The 20,357-nt window shown below is 35.7% G+C and overlaps 1 protein-coding gene across 1 annotated transcript; it reads left to right on the forward strand.

The window, feature by feature from the left end:
- Positions 1-1,190: 1,190 nt before the first annotated feature.
- On the forward strand, positions 1,191-13,925 carry LOC101540035 (hyaluronidase PH-20-like). The gene is made up of 4 exons (XM_004608405.2): positions 1,191-2,153; positions 2,599-2,688; positions 13,249-13,646; positions 13,826-13,925. The coding sequence occupies exons 1-4, from the start codon at positions 1,200-1,202 to the stop codon at positions 13,923-13,925; spliced, it is 1,542 nt and encodes a 513-aa protein (XP_004608462.2). The 5' UTR covers positions 1,191-1,199.
- Positions 13,926-20,357: the final 6,432 nt, after the last annotated feature.

The raw sequence follows: 20,357 nt of genomic DNA on the forward strand, positions 1-20,357 counted from the left end.
TTTTAAACTGTTGTTGTGAGGACCACACTCAAAGCAGTGCTCTTGGAGTAAGGGCACCACTAGCATCAGGCGTCCAACCCAGGGCCTTGTACAAGCAAGGCATGTGCTCTATCACTTGAAGTTGTAAATTAAGGTAACAATGGGAGCACCTTCAAACTCTAGAGGAAATCTCAAAACTCCAGGGGAAGAAAAAAATCTTCTTTTGATTTTTCCTTGCTACTAGTGGTGCTGGCAAATTCTGGTTTTCCCCTACTTATAGAAGCAGCATTTCAAATCTTTGTCTCCATCATCACATGGCCATTTTCTACATGTCTGTGTGATTCTTTCCTCTTTAATAAACAGGATACCAAAAATTAGATTGAAGGCCCACTTTCAACCCAGGATAATTTCATTTTAATATCCATATATGTTAGGCCAGGACCAATCCTTCTAGTGAAAGATATAAAGTAGAACAATGTCTATTAACTTTAAACACTAGAGTATAATTAAGATATTATTGTACAAGTATTCTATAAAAGCCCACATATTTGTCCCTCAGCAGGATATTGTGGTTGATTAAATCGTCTTGAATAAACTTTTATTTATTGCGTTTGGCAGCAGAGACTTTTGCCTGATTCTCTACCTATATTTTTTCAAAGGAAAAAAAAATTTAAGCTTATAATTCTATCAGATTTCTCTAAGTATTTGAAAATCCACCTTAGAGTAGTCTTTTAAAAAGCATCTGGTAAGAATTAGTGTTATTCAACTGACTTTTACTAAGTCACCAATAGGTACAGCATATTGCACTACTAGAAAAGATAAACACTATGAATTCACCTCTACTAACTTGGAAATAAATTGGAAAGATGAGACAAATATTAGCTATAATAGTTTGCATCATGCATAAAAATGTTTTAATTAAATCACTGGAGTAGACCATTTATCTTTCAAAATTAAATTAAACTGTAGGCACTCATTGTTGGCAACTTGGTTTAGGGTACAACCTCTGGTATGTAAATGATTAATAATACATTCTATATTTCTTCTCTTTCAGTTAAGGAAAAGCAACTTGCAAATCATATCCAAAACACGAAGCAAGAAGAATATCTTTATTTAACATGATCATTATTTCACTTATGTGTTTGTTTCATAAATCAAAATTAGATCCATCAAAGTGTGTAGGAAAAAATAAGTGATTTTCAAGGTTATTATTCCTAGCCATGGAAGTATTAGTGGTCAAGTCTACTTTCTTGAAGAACTTTGTTGGATTTAATGGAACCGTCCAGGCTGTGTTCATTTTCCTTCTGTTTCCCATTTGCTTGACTACGAATTTTAGAGCACGCCCAATTTTAGCAAATAATACTTTTCTCTGGGGCTGGAATGCCCCAACTGAAGTATGTGCTCAAAAGCATACTGTGAAAGTAGATCTAAGTCTTTTCTCTTTAGTAGGAAGCCCCAAACCAGATTATGCAGGAAAAGGTATTATAATATTTTATGAGGATAGACTTGGCTATTATCCTTATATCCATGCACATACAGGCAAATCTGTGAATGGAGGAATTCCCCAGCTGGGACACCTACAAAAGCACTTGGATCAAGCCAGTAAACAGATTTCCCAGTTCATTCCAAGTAACAAATTGGGCTTGGCTGTTATTGACTGGGAAGAGTGGAGACCTACCTGGATAAGAAACTGGATGAAAAAAGAAGTTTACAAGATTCGATCTATTGAGCTGGTTCAGCAAAAAGATATAAAACTGAATGATTCAGAGGCTGCCAAAATAGCCAAAGAAGAGTTTGAAAAGGCAGGAAGAAAATTTATGGAAGATACCTTAAACCTGGGAAAATCACTGAGGCCAAATTACTTATGGGGTTTTTATCTTTTTCCTGATTGCTATAATCATGGATATACAAAACCGGATTACAATGGATCTTGCTTTGAGAGAGAAATACAGAGAAACAATAGGCTCAGTTGGTTGTGGAAGGACAGCACTGCCCTTTACCCATCCATTTACCTAAAGTCCCCCCTGAAGTCAACTCCACTGGCTGCCCTCTTTGCCCGTAATCGTATTCTGGAATCCATTCGTGTTTCTAAAGTGCGTGGTAATGGAAATCCTCTTCCGATTTTTGTATATGTGCGTCCAGTTTTTACTGATACTGAGGAATACCTTTCTGAGGTAAGTAAATAAATCAAGGTGGGAGCAGGGTAAGAAATAGTGTATACAATCAGTTACTGGAATTTGACATCATTTTTTAAAAGAGTGAAACAGCCACGAAAAGCAGTTAGGGACATGCACAGGTAGTTTTGCGTTCTAGATAAAACATTGTCATTGTCAACGCAATCATATGCTCCCTTTATTCATGGGTAATAAGTTAGTATAGACAATGCATTAGCTCAGTTTCTTTTGATAGTTTTCTCCTATGGGTCTGCTCTCTTTAGTAGAAGTAATTTTGAAAACTAATAGGAAATGTAGCAGGTTTGCTGTAGCAGGTCAGTAACTTATGCAAAAGGTAGAAAGAAAAAATGGGAGATATTTAAGTTATTGTTGTTGACTCAGTAAACTGAGCTTTGGTGTTACTGTCCATTTTATTTCTGCATGCTAACTCTATCATTTTTGCCAGACTGACCTTGTGCATACAGTTGGTGAAGGAATGGCTCTGGGTGTCTCTGGAATTATAGTGTGGGGGAGCCTCAATCTAAGTGACTCTATGGTAAGTTGTCAGTCTTTAATTTATTGATGTAAAGATATGATTTTGATATTTCTGTTTTTTGTCATGGTATATTACATTAATTCATTAGATGACTTTGTATATTCAACAATCTTTGCATCCTTGGAGTGAATCCCACTTGAACATGGTGTATGATCCTTTGATACATTATTGAAGTTTGCTAAGATTTCGTTGAGGATCTTTGCATTGGTAATTAGTGATATTAATCTGAAATTTACTTTTTAATAATATATGCTTTTTTATACATGTAATGATGACCTCATTCAAGGTGTTGTGGAAGACATTTTTTAATATCCTGGAAGAGCTTCAAGAGTATATGTGCCTTTTTGAAGTTTTGGTAGAATTTAGCAGTGTATCTGTCCAGACTAGGAATTTCGTTTGGGAGAAGAACTTTGTTTACTATTATATTTTTCTTCTTTTTAATTGGTCTGTTCATATTTTCTACTTCCTTGGGTGGGTGTCACTGTCATCCCATTGCTCATCGATTTGTTCAAGTGGGCACCAGTAACGTCTGTCATTGAGAGACTTACTGTTACTGTTTTTGGCATATCCAATGCGCATGGATAGCTTGCCAGGTTCTGTCGCACGGGCTCGATACTCTCGGTAGTTTGCCAGGCTCTCTGAGAGGGGCAGAGGAATCGAACTCGGGTCGGCTGCGTGAAAGGCAAATGCCCGATCGTTGTGCTATCGCTCCAGCCTGTATGATTCTAAAAAGAAATCAACAAAATTTTCCTAGGTTCTCCATCTTAGTGACATGAAAATATTCGTAGTAATCTCTTGTGACCATTCATATTTCTGAGATGTCTATTTCAATTTTTTTCCATCTTTAATCTATTTTATTAGTTTTCTCTTTTACTCAGGAGTCCAGCTAAGAGTTTGCCAATCTTGCTTATTCTTTTAAAAAACAGTTCCTAATATTAGTGGCCCTGTGTATCATTTTCTTTATTTCTATATTAATAATTTTGCTATTATTTTTATTATTTCTTTTTATTTACTAAGTTTGGGTTTCGTCTATAATTTTTTTAGCTTTTCAAAATGTGAGTTTAAGTTACTTAAGCTGGTTCTTGTTTCCAATAGTAGTCATTATTGCTAAGAAATTCCTATTCAGCCCTGCTTTTGTTGTGTCCCTACATTCTGATAGTTTGTGTCTTCATTTTTGCTTATTTCAAGGAATCCTTTTAATTATTTTATTTTATTTTATTTTTGCTTGTTGGGTCACACCTGGCGATTCACAGGGGTTACTCCTGGCTTTTCATTCAGGAATTACTTCGGGCGGTGCTCAGGGGACCATATGGGATGCTGGGAATCGAACCTGGGTCGGCCACATGCAAGGCAAACGCCCTACCCAATGTGCTATCTATCCAGCCCAAGAGAGATATTTATTCTTTGTTTTTTCTCTTTCAAACAGTGGTTGTTCAATAGTTTGCTGTTTACTTTCAGAATATTTGAGTTTTTTCCAAATTTTCTATTTATAGTTAATTCATTGCACTAGGGTATGAAAAGATACTTAATATGATTTCTATTTTCAGTGACATTATGGAGACTAATATTGTGTACCAGCATGTGGTTTATCCTTGAGAATGTTCTATAACATTCTCAACATTATTGACGAATGTGTATTAGATTTTAGGGGTGCAGATTAGGCTTATGTGCATGTCAGAGCATAGCAAGATACCTGTGTTATACTCGATATACGGAAAAAAGTAACAGTGACGGTTACTCTTTCCTCATTCCTGAAAGAGTCCCCAATACACTAGCAAGCGATAGGGACTAATGGAGACGTTACTGGTGCCTTCTAGAGGAAATAGATGAACAAAGGGATGACAGGGATACAGTGATACAATTCCTTTTCAGGGGGATTTTATTTTCTAATTTATTTTTTGTATGGTTGCTCTGTCCAGATTTCAAACAGATGGCAAGAGTAGAATGTTATTCTTCCACTGCTCTTGTTTGGTCATAAATGTATCTCCTCAAGTCTGTTAGAAATTGTTTATGAACTCTGTTAACCTGTATCACATCCAGCAAGTCTCAAAGATTGCTTCCTTGGTTTTTTTTGTTTGTTTTGTTTCTGGACTGAACCCAGCTGTGTTAACTTCCTTCCTGTCTTAACTTCCTGCCTCTGTGTTCTGATACCATTCTTGGTGGTCTCTTGGAACCAATATATATGCCAAGGATCAAATCGGGGTAGGCTGCAGCTGGTACTATTTCTTAGGCCAACCAAGGTTGCTTCTAGAAGACCATTCAGTAGTTGGAAGAACAACTTTCCCACAACTTCTCATCCGTCAACTCAGTACTCTTTCAGCTACATGAATAGGCCGTTGGCTCATTTCTGAATCAATCACATGCAAGAACCTGAGCTCATTTTTAAACCAGTCTGTTACCTATGAAACAGTGTGACTTTAGTTTCCCTCTAAGGTACTTGAGCTCTTCAGGGAGGAGTGGCTATTGGGAATGTTGGAATATTTTAGGAGAGAGGAACAGAAAATGGATATTAGAAGACAGTCAAACATAACTACTTTTAATTTCAAAGCCTTTGTGTCTTCCTTTCCTTTGCTCCATTTTAAAAATATTATTGGATTTTGTTGCCTTTCTCATTCAGTCATATTGAAATTCCTACTTTCAGTTTCCACTCTCCTGTAGTTTATTTGATTAGTGATTCTGATTTGTTCTTTATTTTTTCTTTTTGCAAGAAATTGCAGTGGCTGTCTTTTTCCAACTACATAGATTAAAACTTGCCTTAAATGCCAAGAAAAGTATTGACCTGTTGTCCCATTGTTCATCGATTTGCTCGAGCAGACACCAGTAACGTCTCCATTGTGAGACTTGTTGTTACTGTTTTTGGCATATCAAATATGCTATGGGTAGCTTGCTGTGCAGGCGGGGTGCTCTCAGTAGCTTGCTGGCCTCTCTGAGAGGGATAGAGGAACTGAACCTGGAGCGACTGCATGCAAGGCAAACTCCCGACCCGCTGTGCTATTGCTCCAGTCCAAAGCATTGACCAATTCTGAAAATCAGTGTGATTTTTATCTACCATTAAAACTCTAGCACATGTATAAAAAATACTTTGAAATCTGAAATATATAATCTGAAATCTGAGGAGATGAGATTGTTGGAAAGGAAAGAGAGAAAAGATGAGAATGTAGAAATGTGGTGAAAGGAGATGAGGGAAGCAGAGAGAGAGGGAAAGAAAATGGGGGCAGAGTAGAGAATGTGTATAAGAATAAGAATTGCAAAATACACTCAAGTGTTTATATATATACACAAAAAATGTGTGTGTAAATATACACATACATATATCTCTTGCATTTAAGACAAAACCATAATTTATTAATAACAACTTCAGTTATCTTCATCTTGATATTCTCTCTTCTCTGTGCCTTATATAATTTTAATCATTTAGTCCTCATAGCAGTCCAAAAAGGGTAATTACCATTATTTTTTCTATTTCATAGATAAGGAATCTAAAGTGAAGTGATAAAAATTCACTTAGCAAGGTAATCGAGCTATCAAATAGTTTCTTAAGATCTGAATACAAGTAACTTGACTGTAGATCCTGTGCTTTTAAAACCGCAGGCTGGTTTTAACATTTCAGCGATGGTAACACACAAAGATTCAGTGATACACAAAGTCACTCTAAAGAAATGTGATTTATAGAGTGTAAAGATTAAAACACTTTGAAAATGCACTGGCTTTAAAAATTGGTTCCTTACACTTCAGCTTACCTGAAATATTTAGTTGTAATTTCATTTATGTGACTGAAAGTATATTATCATTTTGTGTTCTGGATCACTGGACATATTTTCTGCTAAAGAACTAAAACCTGTTTTGTAATCTTCAGGTTAGTAAGAAGGAAGTAAGTGATATGATTCTTACATTAGATAGCTTAAAGCACCTCCTCAGATTTAACTTATTAAGATTCTTTTACGGGCTGGAGAGATAGCACAGTGGGTAGAACGTTTGCCTTGCATACGGCTGACCAGGCCCTCTGAGAGCCCGAAAGCTACCAAGAGAATCCTGCCCCCACAACAAAGCCTTACAAGTGACTTGTGGCATATTCGATATGCCCCAAACAGTAACAAGTCTCACAGTGGAGACATTACTGGTGCCCACTCGAGCAAATCGATGAGCAACGGGATGACAGTGATACAGTGATACTGCCCCTTTATTTGATGCATAAATATTAATAAAAGTTAAGTCCTCTAAATCACTGATCACTCAATCAGGATGTAATATTCATCCCTATCTCTTATTGCCTTCTTTAGTTTGAACACTATTTGATCAGATACCAGTACTTAAATTCCTGATCTTTTCAGTTTACCATTTTCTTTTCAACTTTCACTCTGAGCCTACATTAATTTTGAGAGTTCAAACTATGTTTCTTGCAAACATCAGAAGGTTAATTTTTGTTTCCTTATCTAGCCAGCCATTGTGTGTCATTTGGTAAAGAATGTAATCTGTTGATATATAGAGAAATTATTGGTGTAAAGAAATGTGTTGGAATTTTTCTATGAATATCTTGAGTGTTTTTGTCATGGTTTCTCATTTTAGTAAAATTTTAAAATAAACTTAAGGCAGTATTCCATAATATGTAAAGTTATGTAAAATTAACATTTCCATTTCTATAAATAAAGGCATTTGGAAATAGTCATGCTCAGTTGTTTAAGTGTCTATGGATGTGTTTGCTTTCTAATGCATAACTAAGTAGTTAGGACAAAAACAAATTCATTTAAAAACTAAAATATTTTCTGTTTGTACCTTAAGTGAAAAAATTTATTTGAATTCTTGGTTTATTGGACTACAGTGATGATTAAGAATGAAGGAGTTGTTTAAGGTATGGAAATGTAACAGTGAGCAAAGCAAAATACCCTAATCAGATAGCTTCATTTTCATAGCTGAAACCAGAACAAGCACATAATATACCATAAAGTAGTGATATTAGTGATATATGCCATTAATAACAATTGAACAATGAAAACAGAATGAAAAGGGATGTGATGGTAGATTTAGATGAAATAGTTAAAACATACCTCTCTCATGAGTTCAAATTGGAGCAGAGAAAATGGAAATATAGATCTAAGTCAAGAAGAGAAAAAATGGTCTTGAGATTGGAATGTGTTCTTTAAGAAAGAAGTAGAAGTATTAGAACAAGCAAGGAATGCACTGGTAAAGGATGTAGACCATGGGATAATGGGGTAGGATGGAGAGCTTCATAAGCCATAGGCATTTTTATTCTGCTGTAGAATTTACTAGAATGTGAGAACAGAAGAATAAAAATTTAATTATAGAATGGGTTTAAACATATTTTTATTTTTTATTAAATCATGAACTTAAATGAATCTTTTGAGAAAAGATTTTCATAGGCAAGATTGGGAAAAGGGAGGGAAGACAGCTGCTTAGATTTTGAATGGGATTGTTTTAGGTATTGGGTAAGTAGGGTGGCTAAGAGGAATAACATGACTTCACTGCATCTGGCTTGAAGGTGTTGCTTCTGAGATGAGAAGGACTTCAGGAAGAGAGTTTTGTTGGTAATGATGAGAGGAGCTAAATGGATGGGAGAAAAGCATATGTTTGGAAACTGCCAACTAATTCAAAACTCCCTCCCAATAGGAAACAAAGATTTTAGCTTTCCACAGATAGTATTATGACATCTATTTTATGTAGAAGTATAAGTGGAGCTTGCTTTATTGTAAAAAATGCTTATGATTTGTTTGGTATAGTGCGGCTTTAATTCAATTTCTCTGAATGTATTTTCTTTACTTCAAAAATCTTTCACTATGGGGCTGGAGTGATAGTACAGCTGGTAGGGCATTTGCCTTGCACGCAGCTGATCCGGGTTCGATTCCCAGCATCCAATGTGGTCCCCTGAGCATCACAGGAGCAATTCCTGAGTGCAGAGCCAGGGGTAACCCCTGAGCATTGCTGGGTGTGACCCCCCAAAAATAAATCTTTCACTATCAAGACCTAATATTTCTCTCTTTATTTCTATCCTTGTTTAATTATTTATATAGCTAACTATCCCCCACTTTTTCAGACATTTTGGCTCAAAGCAAGAGTCAAACTATAACCTGAACACTGCTGAATTGGAACTCAACTTTTTCTTCTCTGATGAATATTAAGGAGATAGAGATGTTCATGACTGGAGAATGTCTAATGATGTTTGTGGCCAGGGGTCTTATTCTAGGAACTGTAGAGAAGAGAATTTGCCTTTAAAACCAAAAGGTACTTTTTATCCTCGTGTCTATCAGGTATAATAGTCTTGTTTTCATTTCATGTATAAAAATATTTAGTAGCAAAAATTTATCAATACTTAAAAAACAGTCTCACCCTTGTTGCCTATTTTCTACATCAATTGTCTTTTGTTTGATTACCAAATATAAGAAGCAAACAGTTCAGTGAAAGAATTCTAACTCATTTTTTTTTCTTTTTTTGGGTCACACCCGGCGATGCACAGGGGTTACTCCTGGCTCTGCACTCAGGAGTTACTTCTGGCGGTGTTCAGGGAACCATATGGAATGCTGGGAATTGAATCCGGCTTGGCCGCATGCAAGGCAAATGCCCTACCCACTGTGCTATCACTCCAGTCCCCAAGTTCTAACTTATTCTTAACTTAATTAATCTCATAGCAAAATTTTTGACATGTAATATCACTGTATCACTGTCATCACTGTTCGTCGATTTACTCAGCGGGCACCAGTAACGTCTCTATTCCTCCCAGCCCTAAGATATGTTATATAACATTTACAATTCATAATTATGCCAAAGATACTGCTGATTTTCATGAATTATTCCTTCACATCTGTAATCTCCATTCTCAATGTTCCCACTTATTTTTTTTTTCTTTTTGGATGGAGCCAAGATATATTCTCCATAGTACTTCTTTTCATTGGTTTTTAGGCCACACCTGGCTGTGTTCAGAGCTTACTTCTGGCTGTAAGTAAGCTTACTTCTGCTCAGGAATTACTCCTGACTGTACTCAGGGTACCATACATAGTACCAGGAATTGAACAAGTATCAGCCCCATGTAAAACAAGGGCCTTAACCCTGTCTTATCTCTCCAATTCCAGTACTTTTAATTTTTTTAAAGTGAGAGCTCCACCCTTTCTTATGAGGAATGATTCAGACTTACCCCTATTAGTAGGATAATGATATAGTTTTTAATTGTCATACTTGTTTTTTTTTCTTTTTGGGTCACACCCGGCGATGCACAGGGGTCGCTCCTGGCTCTTCGCTCAGGAATTACCCCTGGCGGTGCTAAGGGGACCATATGAGATGCTGAGAATTGAACCCAGGTCGGCCGCATGCAAAGCAAACACCCTACCTGCTGTAATATCACTCCAGCCCCCATACTTGATTTTTAATGGATTTAAATCTTTGTTTCACATTCCTCAACCCTGATGCTCAAATTACACTAAGGTGTTATTCATGCAGTGGCAGTTCTTCAACTTTAACATGACTGTTTCTTTTTCAGTGACACTGCCTTTCTCTCATCTTTGTACACTGTTATATGTTTTTCTGGTACTTTTTCTAATTTGTGATTAATTCAAATGCTATTTACATAAAAAGGAATACCACTTTTCTAAGCTACTGGTGATGAATGATGCCTTATGTTAGTTGTCATATTTCCTCTGATTCGCTGGCAAGTTGAGTAACCATTAATTATACATTTGTTTTCAATGACTGGTACTTTAGAAAATTGTTATGAAATATAAGTAATCCATTTAATTCCATCCCATTTTATTTGGTTCAGTGGTATGGTAGAAGCAGCTTCTATTGGTTTAAGTTCTCTTTCTTGATTATTAAATATTCAAATATTTTGTGAACTGATTGCTAAACCTAAACAATATTTTTATTGAGGTACTTTTATAGTAGCATTAATGTTAATTTTTTAGGTATGTAATATTACTTCACCACAATTGTCACTGAATGCCAATATCCTTGTACTATACCTCTCTCTATTCCTTCTTATTATCTGTCTGCCCCATCACTTGAATTAGGAAATTTAGTTACTGTGAATAGTCTTAGGGCTTGTTTTCATTTGCTGATTCCTTGTCTTGTTTCTTTATATTTTACATATGAGAGAAGTCACTCAGTATTTGTCTTTTTTCTGAGAACCAGTTATAGTGAAACTGCAAGATTTCAACTTTATAACTGTTCCAATCATAATTTAATATTAAATTATAAAAGTCTAGTAAGTTTACTTTTTAAAAATTCATACCCAAGATTCAGAAACAATTTACTTCATTTAATTATTATCCAGACTCTCAAGGTTATTTTCCAAGTATTGTAGTTGTCAAAAGCAGAAATAAGTATTATCTTTCATGTCACACTTTGAGTAATGATGGTATATTTGGTTCCCAATACTCATTAATGTCAATTTCATAGCTAAATTGACCATTATTAGAATATTTATAGCATTATATTGAAAGTGTCAGCCTTATATTCAACATAAATTAAATATTACCTTTTTAGGGTCCAACTTTATATATGCCGTGCATCTGTGTAGCTTAATATTTCAAACCAGTCTCATCCTTTATCCCTTAATTTACCTAATCCTTATCTCTGTGTAAAGCTACAGTGTCAACTTTGTTTTATTTAAATTCCTATGAACCCTTTGCATGGAATATTCCATGTTGAAAAATAATTCAGACCCCTAACTCGTGGAATTTATAATTAATGTTGATGTGCTACAAACAATACACAAATAAAAATATTTGATGTAATAAGTGCTAGGCAGAGACTTAAAGTAGAACTATGTGAGAGAATGTATAAGAAAGATGTCTGAGAAGGATTTATGTAATTAAGTCTGAATCTGAATGACAGTATGATGTCAAGCATATTAAAATTAAAAGCAAAAGCATTCCAATTAGAGGGAGCAGTAAAAGCAGTTTGAAATGAACCTATCGTGCTTATAACATAACTCATATGTCCAGCGGGTGAGGGTTAGTTGTTCAAGAAGAAGGAAGGATGAATTAAGTTTGTACTGTACAAATAGTAAAGAGAAGTTGACTATTATTCTAAACAGCATGCAAAGATTTTGAAGGGTTAAGGAGATTTTTCTACTGCTGCCATAAAAATCGCAACAAATGGTTTTATGCAATAGGCATGTATCATTCTACTGTTCTGCATGTTGATCTAAAACAGGTATCATAGAACTGAGTCAAGAGGGTTACAACCTTTCCAGGTAAGAAAGGATCCTGACTTGTTCCTTTAGGTATTTGCAAAACATTGATTTATTTCTGGTTGTAGCTATGAGTGTTTTTCCTCTCCCTGCTTGCTGTTGTTTTTGAGAGGCTACTACATTATTTAACTCTTGAATTCTATTTGTATCCTCAAAGTTAGCAATTCTGAGTTAAATAAAAGTATACAATTACATATTGAGTCCATTCAAATTAGTCAGCATTAAGCTCCTCATTTCAAGGATATACAGGAATCATTTTTATAAAGTTTTTTCCCCCATGTAATTTATTTGTAGGTTCTAGAAAGGTAACAGGGCAATCTTTGAAAACTGTAATTCTGTCTACTATTTATAACTTTATTCAAAGAAATAAATAAGAAATAGATTAAGTGGAAGTTGCCAAGATGTACCCATTGACTATCTACCTACCACCCTCAAGTCCTTGGGGAAACTAATACCATAGTCACTCAATAGAACTCTTGCTCATAAAAAGAAAGTCACTATCTTCCATGGCTTTAAAAGTGCCGTGACTATATTTTAGAATGCGCTCCTCTCAAAATGAATCACTTGAGTTATAACAACACTTAAACTCTGACAAATAACTATACCTGTAGAAGACCTGCATGACTCATATCTCACAGCGCACAGCAATTAACATACAGCTGAGTGTACTTGTTTCATTGTTTTGTGCTAGCCGTTTCAAAATCACTCTTACTAATGCTGCTTAATTTTGCCTGCCAAATTCAATACTGATTATATTTACTTACAATTTCTTGCAGGCTAATATGCTAGGATTTTTCTATATATTGTACCTTTTCGTCTTCAAAACAACCCTACAAGGCAGATGCTATAATGATCCTCTAAAGATTCCAGAGCTGAAACAAAACTAAGTCAATTGACAGTCCCAAAATCACCTACATAGAAAACTAATACTTACAAATATTGAAGAATTTCTCAATTCATCCAGATAGGCATTATAAAATAGATTCCAATGTGAATTTAATGTATTTCCTCATACCCCAATTATTTTATAAATAATTGAAGAAAACTTAGGTTAGGTAGGACATGTTAAACATTAATCAGTCAATTACTCAGTGATATGGTATGTAAAACTACCATATCACTGTTAGAAAAAAGCATTTGAAGGAAACTTGTTAACTTATAAACAAACAAACAAACAAACAAAACATATTTCCCTTCCTTTCCCAGGCTCTGTGTATGGATTAGGTATGGGTTTGTGTGTGTGTGTGTGTGTGTGTGTATGTATGTGTGTAAAAGCACTTCTTTAGAATTATTTATCATAGTGAATTAATTCACACATGAACTAAATTGTCCCTTAATATTCTGACCTTTTTATAATTTTATAGGAGTCCTGCACAAACATAAAAAATTACACGAAGATTGTAATGAATCCGTATATAATCAACGTCACTCTAGCAGCCAAATTGTGCAGCCAAGTGCTTTGTAATGATAAAGGACTATGTATAAGGAAAAACTCGAATTCAAGTGACTATCTTCACCTGAACCCAAGTAATTTTTCTATTAGAATAGGGAAATTTGGAAAATACAGAGTTATTGGAAAACCCACACTTATTGACTTGTGGGACTTTTCTGAAAAATTTCAATGCAGTTGTTTTACCAACACTCAGTGTAAGAAGAGAGTTGATATACACAATATTCATTCTGTTAATGTATGTGTTGGTAAAAATGTTTGCATAAGAGCTTGTATAGAATCAGAAGTTAGTAATTTCATCAGCTTGCAAGAGTGACTGTCTAGCAATTCCAACAACGTATCATCTTCTATACCATCTGCCACAGTGATCACGTGTGTTCCTGGAAATAACATCAGTGTGTGCTTCAAAGTCAGGTATACAATGAACGCCAGCTCCAGCAACACCCAAGATGGCTGTCAGAATGTTAAGTGAAAAACACTTTTAATCACAGTATTTTAAACAAGAAAAGTGAAATACTCTATTCTAGTATTAGTTCAATGCTAATTAAATTTATTTTCTATATACTTTGTTTTGATATCTTTTATATTTAACACATTAGCTAGATTAGATCTTTTTTCCCAGAGGAGCAATAAGAATTACACACTGTAGCAATGTTGTCCAGTTGTTCATCGATTTGCTCGAGCAGCACCAGTAACATCTCCATAGTGAGACTTGTTACTGTTTTTGGCATATTGAATACGCCACAGGTAGCTTGCCAGACTCTGCCCTGCAGGTGAGATACTCTGGGTAGCTTGCCGGGCTCTCTGAGAGGGACGGAAGAATCGAACCTGGGTTGGCCACTGTGCAAGGCGCTACCCGCCCTACCCGCTACCTGCCCTACCCGCTGTGCTATCGCTCCATCCAAGAATTATACACTAAAATTTTATATTTGGGGTGCAAATCTAACTACATTGAAAAATGATAGTCTGATGACTTGAACACAGATTTTTTCTTTTTTTTTTTTTTTTTTGCCTGCTTGATTGATTTGCTTTGGGTCCCACACCCAATAGTACTCAGGGCTTATTCATGAGTGCTCAGGGATCACTCCTGGTATGGGTCAGTGTACCATATATGGACCAGAACTCAAACCAGGGTAGAAGAGATTATTTTTATGCAATTAAATTGAACTTGAAATTATTATTTATTGATAAAGGACATTGAGTAGTGCCTTCAAGCCATATTTAAAATAGTGTTAATCCTTAATATACTGATATGGAATTTTGATTTATTGACACTTGTTTTGAATCTTGATTGACATAGCAGAAAATTTAGCTTATATGTTGATATCTTATTTTAATTTTCTAATTGCCAAGACATTTTTGCAGATATTTTATATACTGTGAATGTATAAATAGAATTAAGTGAAACAGTTACATTTTTGTTTCAATCAGAGACTGATTCTGAAAGTTTTAATTTACTTTGCATTTATTTTATTATTAAAGAAGATAGTATGAATGCTTATGTTGTTGGTGTATAAAATTGCTGCACAACCACCTTCACCAAAAACCTAAAACCCTTTGGCTCTGTCCTAAGGATCTATGTAACAATTAAAGACTTAGTTTTCTTTTGAGAAAAGTGAATATTTTTACTACAAAGGAATGTTTTTATGAGTAATTTATAATTCATAATAAAAATTACAAAAAATGTGATATAAAGGCTCTTTCCTGTAAAACAGAATGTTTTTAATATACTAGTTGGTCCATATTTTTACTACATTTTACTACAAAGGAATGTTTTTATGAGTAATTTATAATTCATAATAAAAATTACAAAAAAAATTGATGTAAAGGCTCTTTCCTGTAAAACAGAATGTTTTTAATATACAATCATTGTTTTTTATAACTATTTCATAATGATAATTTATTTATGGTGTGTTTATAATGAGTGGCTCCTAAAATAAATATTGCTACCAACTTCTGTTCATGATTTATTATGTCTTCACAATTAAATTATTAAGTATTACATTTTTTCACTGCTTTTATCAAATTTTATAATACTGTATACCAAAAGCTCTTATTTCATCACAGCATGCACTCATAGCCTTTACAGAGCACTATTGAATGTTTATTCTTGGCCAAGCCCAATTTTAAGCAACACAGATTCAAGATGATGTCAAAAACTTTTCTTTCTATCAATGGTTTGTTTCAATTTTCAGAAAAACAGACACTGAAAAAGAAAATAGAATCATAGAGTAAGACAATTGCTATGATCAAAGCTCTGCATACTCAGGAGACACAAGAAAAAAACTTAGGGCACCAGAAAGGAATTTCAAGTATCATTAAAGAAATAATGTGTGTGATGCCTTTCAGGCGGAAACACAAGGAACTTTAGAAGGGTGTAACATAGAGTTTGACTTTTAAGCATCACAGTAGATAATGGTCAAATGACGTAAAACTTGTGAAATCATAGTGAGATGTTCATTATTACAGTAAAAATCACTCCCAAATTTCTACCCTGACCTATATTTTTCTTTGAAAACATGTCACAACATGATACACTTATCTATTTTTCCTTCCCATGATTTCTTTGTAATATAAGCCTCAGGTGTTTGGTCTGTTTGATCTATTTTTATCTTCATAATGTGATGAACATTATCTGGAACTTAGAAGGTGCCCAATAAATATGTTAAAAACAAATAAAAGCCAATAAGGATGAGCTAGATAATTTTATTTGAAGGATTTATTGCCATTTTTCACAAATTTTTTCTTCTTGGATCAATGATACACTTTTCTTTAGCCCTAACCTTCATTCCCTTTCTTATTTTGGTTCTGCTACTAAAGTTTTCCTAAGCCACTAAAGAAGACAATTTGAGAATGATCTAACAAGGACAATATATAGAGAGTCTTTTACTTAGGGTATTATTATGGATATGTCCAGGACTTAGAACAAAAACAGCAAGATGAATTGAGAAGCACCTTCATTTTGGAGTTGGACAATTTCAGGGCAAATCTTAACTTGTAACATTTACTAGCAGTATGAGCAATTAACTTTCATTACCTGGCTTAATTTCATTCTAATGGAATGAGAATAATATATACCTGTATAATCCTTGAAAGAACTGTACAGACATTATCCATTAATAAGAACTACCAATCCATTTGTCCACTGAGTCTCATATTCATGCATCCATTGAGTCTCCTGTAGGTTTTGAAAATAACTGTTTAGTTAGGAATACTTGGAAACAATTTCTAGCAATTGTTCATGGAAAGCCTAATCCTTGGTCGTAGGATGGAGGGAAAGAACACACTGATCCCAGTTAGCCATGTGGAAATTGTTTACTTCTGGCTAGTTACTTACCTTCTCTGAATATATTTCCTCAACTGTGAAGCAGGTACAACTGTTAAAGAAACTAGAGAAAATTTTTAAAAATGAGGTGAACCCAGGGCTTTTTACAAGAACTACAGGTATTTAACTATGATAATTCTTTATTTAAAACATTTATATGCTTTTCAGAATGCTTCCTCTTTGATAATTTAGACTTTATCTTTAAAGTTTTAAAAATGAGCTATAAAATTTTCATTTTGATGAATAAAGTAAAATTGTTCTTTGTTTAAAAGAGTAAAAATGACCAATTTTCATAAATACAAAAAGTATATAATTCTAGCACAATGTGTTTTTATATGCATACACAAATATCAAAAAACTAATATCTACAATAATTTCTGTCATGCCTCATGCTACATCTAAAGTCTCTGATTTATGCCTTGTGACATTTTGAAATATTGTGCAAATGCAATTCTATCTACCTATTTGGTTTCCAATCATTTCACTGTCTCATATTTTATAATAAACCTCATAGTAGAGTCAGTATAAGGCACATACAGTTTTTTTATTTGTTGTTTGGCCCACCTAGCTATGCTGAGTGCTCCACTCTTGACCTTGTGCTCACTGGTTACAACTGGCAGTGTCTAGAGGACTAAATGCAGTGACAGGGTCAAGATCATTTGTGTGCCAGGCAAGTGCCTGGCCCTGAACATATATTTTGTTAAAATATATTGCTTCCCTCACACTGATTTGTTAATCCTAAATAAAGGATATAGAGATAAGAAAGATCTATAATTATGGATTAATCTATAATTGTGTAATTTTTAAGGGAACAAAGAAGTCATTATACATTTTTTTCTTTGATTTTGATTATAAACAAGCGGTAATGTAGATCTCAGGGCTAATCTTTTTTTTAATGGAGAACAAACACATTGACTGCAATATGTAGTATGTAACTATCTTTTAGAATTACATGAATTACATATAATATTCTTTAGAAAACTTTAATCCTTAAGAGAGAACTGATATTATTCACTACTCCTTATGAAGAAACTTGTCTGGAGTCACATAGGTCAAACTGGCAGGGTGGGGAGGGAATGCAAAAATCTGGAATCTTCAGCTTCTAAACCTTACATTCCACCTTTCACTATACTGCCCTCCTTTGGCCCTGAGAGAAAATAACATCATGGCACCGAAAACTTCAAAGAAGGGTTTGTTGTTTTTATTTCTTTTTTAAAAAAAATTTCTTTCCACTCCCACTTAAATACAGCATTTGATCATGAATGGCTGGATGCCAATTTCGGAGAACTTTTCTAACTGCTTATCTCTTGGGCTCAGGCAGTCAAAGAATTCTGTATGTACCTTCAGTAGCTAACTTTCATGTATGACAAAGAAATGCCTTCAGAGGCCAGAGAGATAATACAAGAGTTAAGGTGGTTTCTTTGCATCCTGCCGGCCTCAGTTTAAATCCTTGATGACACATATAGCTCTCCCAAACATTGCCTCAGCACAGAGACAGAAATAGTCTCTGAGCACCACCAGGTTTCTCAATCATGCACATTCCCAATTTAAAAAAAAAATATGTATAGATATCTTTTAATTTTAAAGTACATATGCATAAGTATATATGCATAGTTTTAAAGTATATATGCATAGGTGGCAGAGTCTCTTGCCTGCACACCTGGCTGTCTTCCCCAGGGCCCCTAGGAGGGGATGGGCTCCAGCTTCCCTCCCTGCCCCAAGCAGAGCTCCTGGAGGCTGAAGACCACTGGAACCTAGCTACAGCCATGCTCGAGGCCCCTCTCCACACGTTCAGACAGGCCTCACGCATAAAGGTACCGATAGAGGAACCCAGGTCTGTGTAATCCCATCAACGGCCAACATCCAGAGACTCAAAAGCAAGCTCCCAGAAGCGAACAGCCGCAAAGCGGCCTCCAAACATCTTGTAGCCTGCTTCTCCCTCTGGGAGAAACTGGCTAGCTTCTGAAAATTTCCTGACCTTATGGGACAGCCTTGCAAGTTTCCCATGGTATATTCATTTGCTAAATCCAGTAATAAGCTGGATCCCATTCCTCTGACCCTGAAAGAGCCCCCAGTGCAACATCATTGGGAGGGCCAAGTCGAGAGAGACTTCTAAGATCTCAGGGAAAGGACGAATGGAGAGGTTACTGAGCCCACTCGAGAAATCGACGATTAACGGGATTTCATGATCGTGATTCGTGATGTATAAGTAACATATATAAGTGGAAAGAAATTCATTCTCATTATATGTTTGTGTGTGTGTCTATATCTATATGGGGGGAGGAGAAATTCAAAGAGAAACTCAAATGAGTTACTAGAAGTTTGCATCACTGGAATACTTCCTGGCTCTCATTCTCCAGACACAACGGTGAAATTTCTCTTTACAGCAGGAGCAGGCAGCAGGATTTCTATCAATCCTCCGGCTGTGGGAGCTCCAAAAGAAAGCAAGCTGACTAAGGTGACCACAGTTTCTCCCCAGGGCACTGACCTGCATTCCTGATTAAGAACACAGGCAGGGAAAGGGACTGGGGACTTGTTTTAACATGTTGTACCTAAGATGTCTGCTGGATATGCAAACAAGAGGTGGATTTTTTGTGGGTTTTTTTTTTAAGTCATTTGATTCAGAAGATGAAGGGGATGAATAGGGTGCAGTACTTTTAATGTAAGTAGCAATAATGAGACATATCATAGTTAGCATTTGAGAAGGTGACATCTAGAGCCAGTGTACCCAAGTTTTGAGCTCCAGGTCTCTCATTGACTGTGTGAGCTCAGGCAAACAGCACACCTTCTCTGTGTTTCAGTGCAGGGGTGAGGAAAAGAGGCAGGGCTCCAGCTAGTCCTGTAAATGTAACTGACTACTCAAATTTCAAGACTAAGGAGAGCCAAAAAGAGAGAGAATGGAAATAACAAGGGGTAAAAATAACAAACATAAAAGGGGACTCAGAGAAGGAACTTGGACTTTGATCCCTTTCTGGTATTCAGGGGGAATAGTGGGAAAAGCATCTCAGACCCACAGGGTCTGAGAACAAAGAATAACTAAAGAACAAAGGGATCACCCAGGGCAATGGGCTTTGAGAGGCAGAAGATAACGGGAGCAGTAGATCTCTGACAAGGACCGCAAAGGGCTGGACACAGCATTCCAGCCCTGTCCTAAGTGGGAAGCAGGGAGAGGGACCTGATCATCAGGGGAGATCTTGTCTACCTAGTAAACGACACTAAAGAAACTTTAACATCATGAAGAGTGGGGAGGTTGTATGTTAATTTTATACATAGAACTCAAAACCCCCCAGAAGTGAGCCATTGGAGCAAAAATGAATGCCTGCCTTCATTTTCTCTTCTGTTCCAGGAACTTACAGCTTTTGGATTGGTACCTGGCCTTTAGGAAGCATCATAGGCCTTTGGTTTATTGTATGGTTTCAGTTTTTATTTTAGCACTTGTTTATTGGGTAATTGCTCTAGACCAAACCTGTGCTCAAAACAGAACGGTTTCTTTTGGTTTTTACTAACTGTTCTTGGTAACCTGGAATAATGATCATAGTTAACATCTGATGAAAATCAGACACTGAGGCAGCTTATCAATTTTTCTTTGGTAACTCAACGGACTGAAGCAATAGCACAGCAGGCAGGGTGTTGCCTTGCACGGCCGACCAGGGTTCGATTCCTCTGTCCCTCTCTCAGAGCCCAGCAAGCTACTGAGA

This window comes from Sorex araneus, chromosome 1, assembly GCF_027595985.1.
Source record: "Sorex araneus isolate mSorAra2 chromosome 1, mSorAra2.pri, whole genome shotgun sequence".
NCBI lineage: Eukaryota > Metazoa > Chordata > Mammalia > Eulipotyphla > Soricidae > Sorex > Sorex araneus.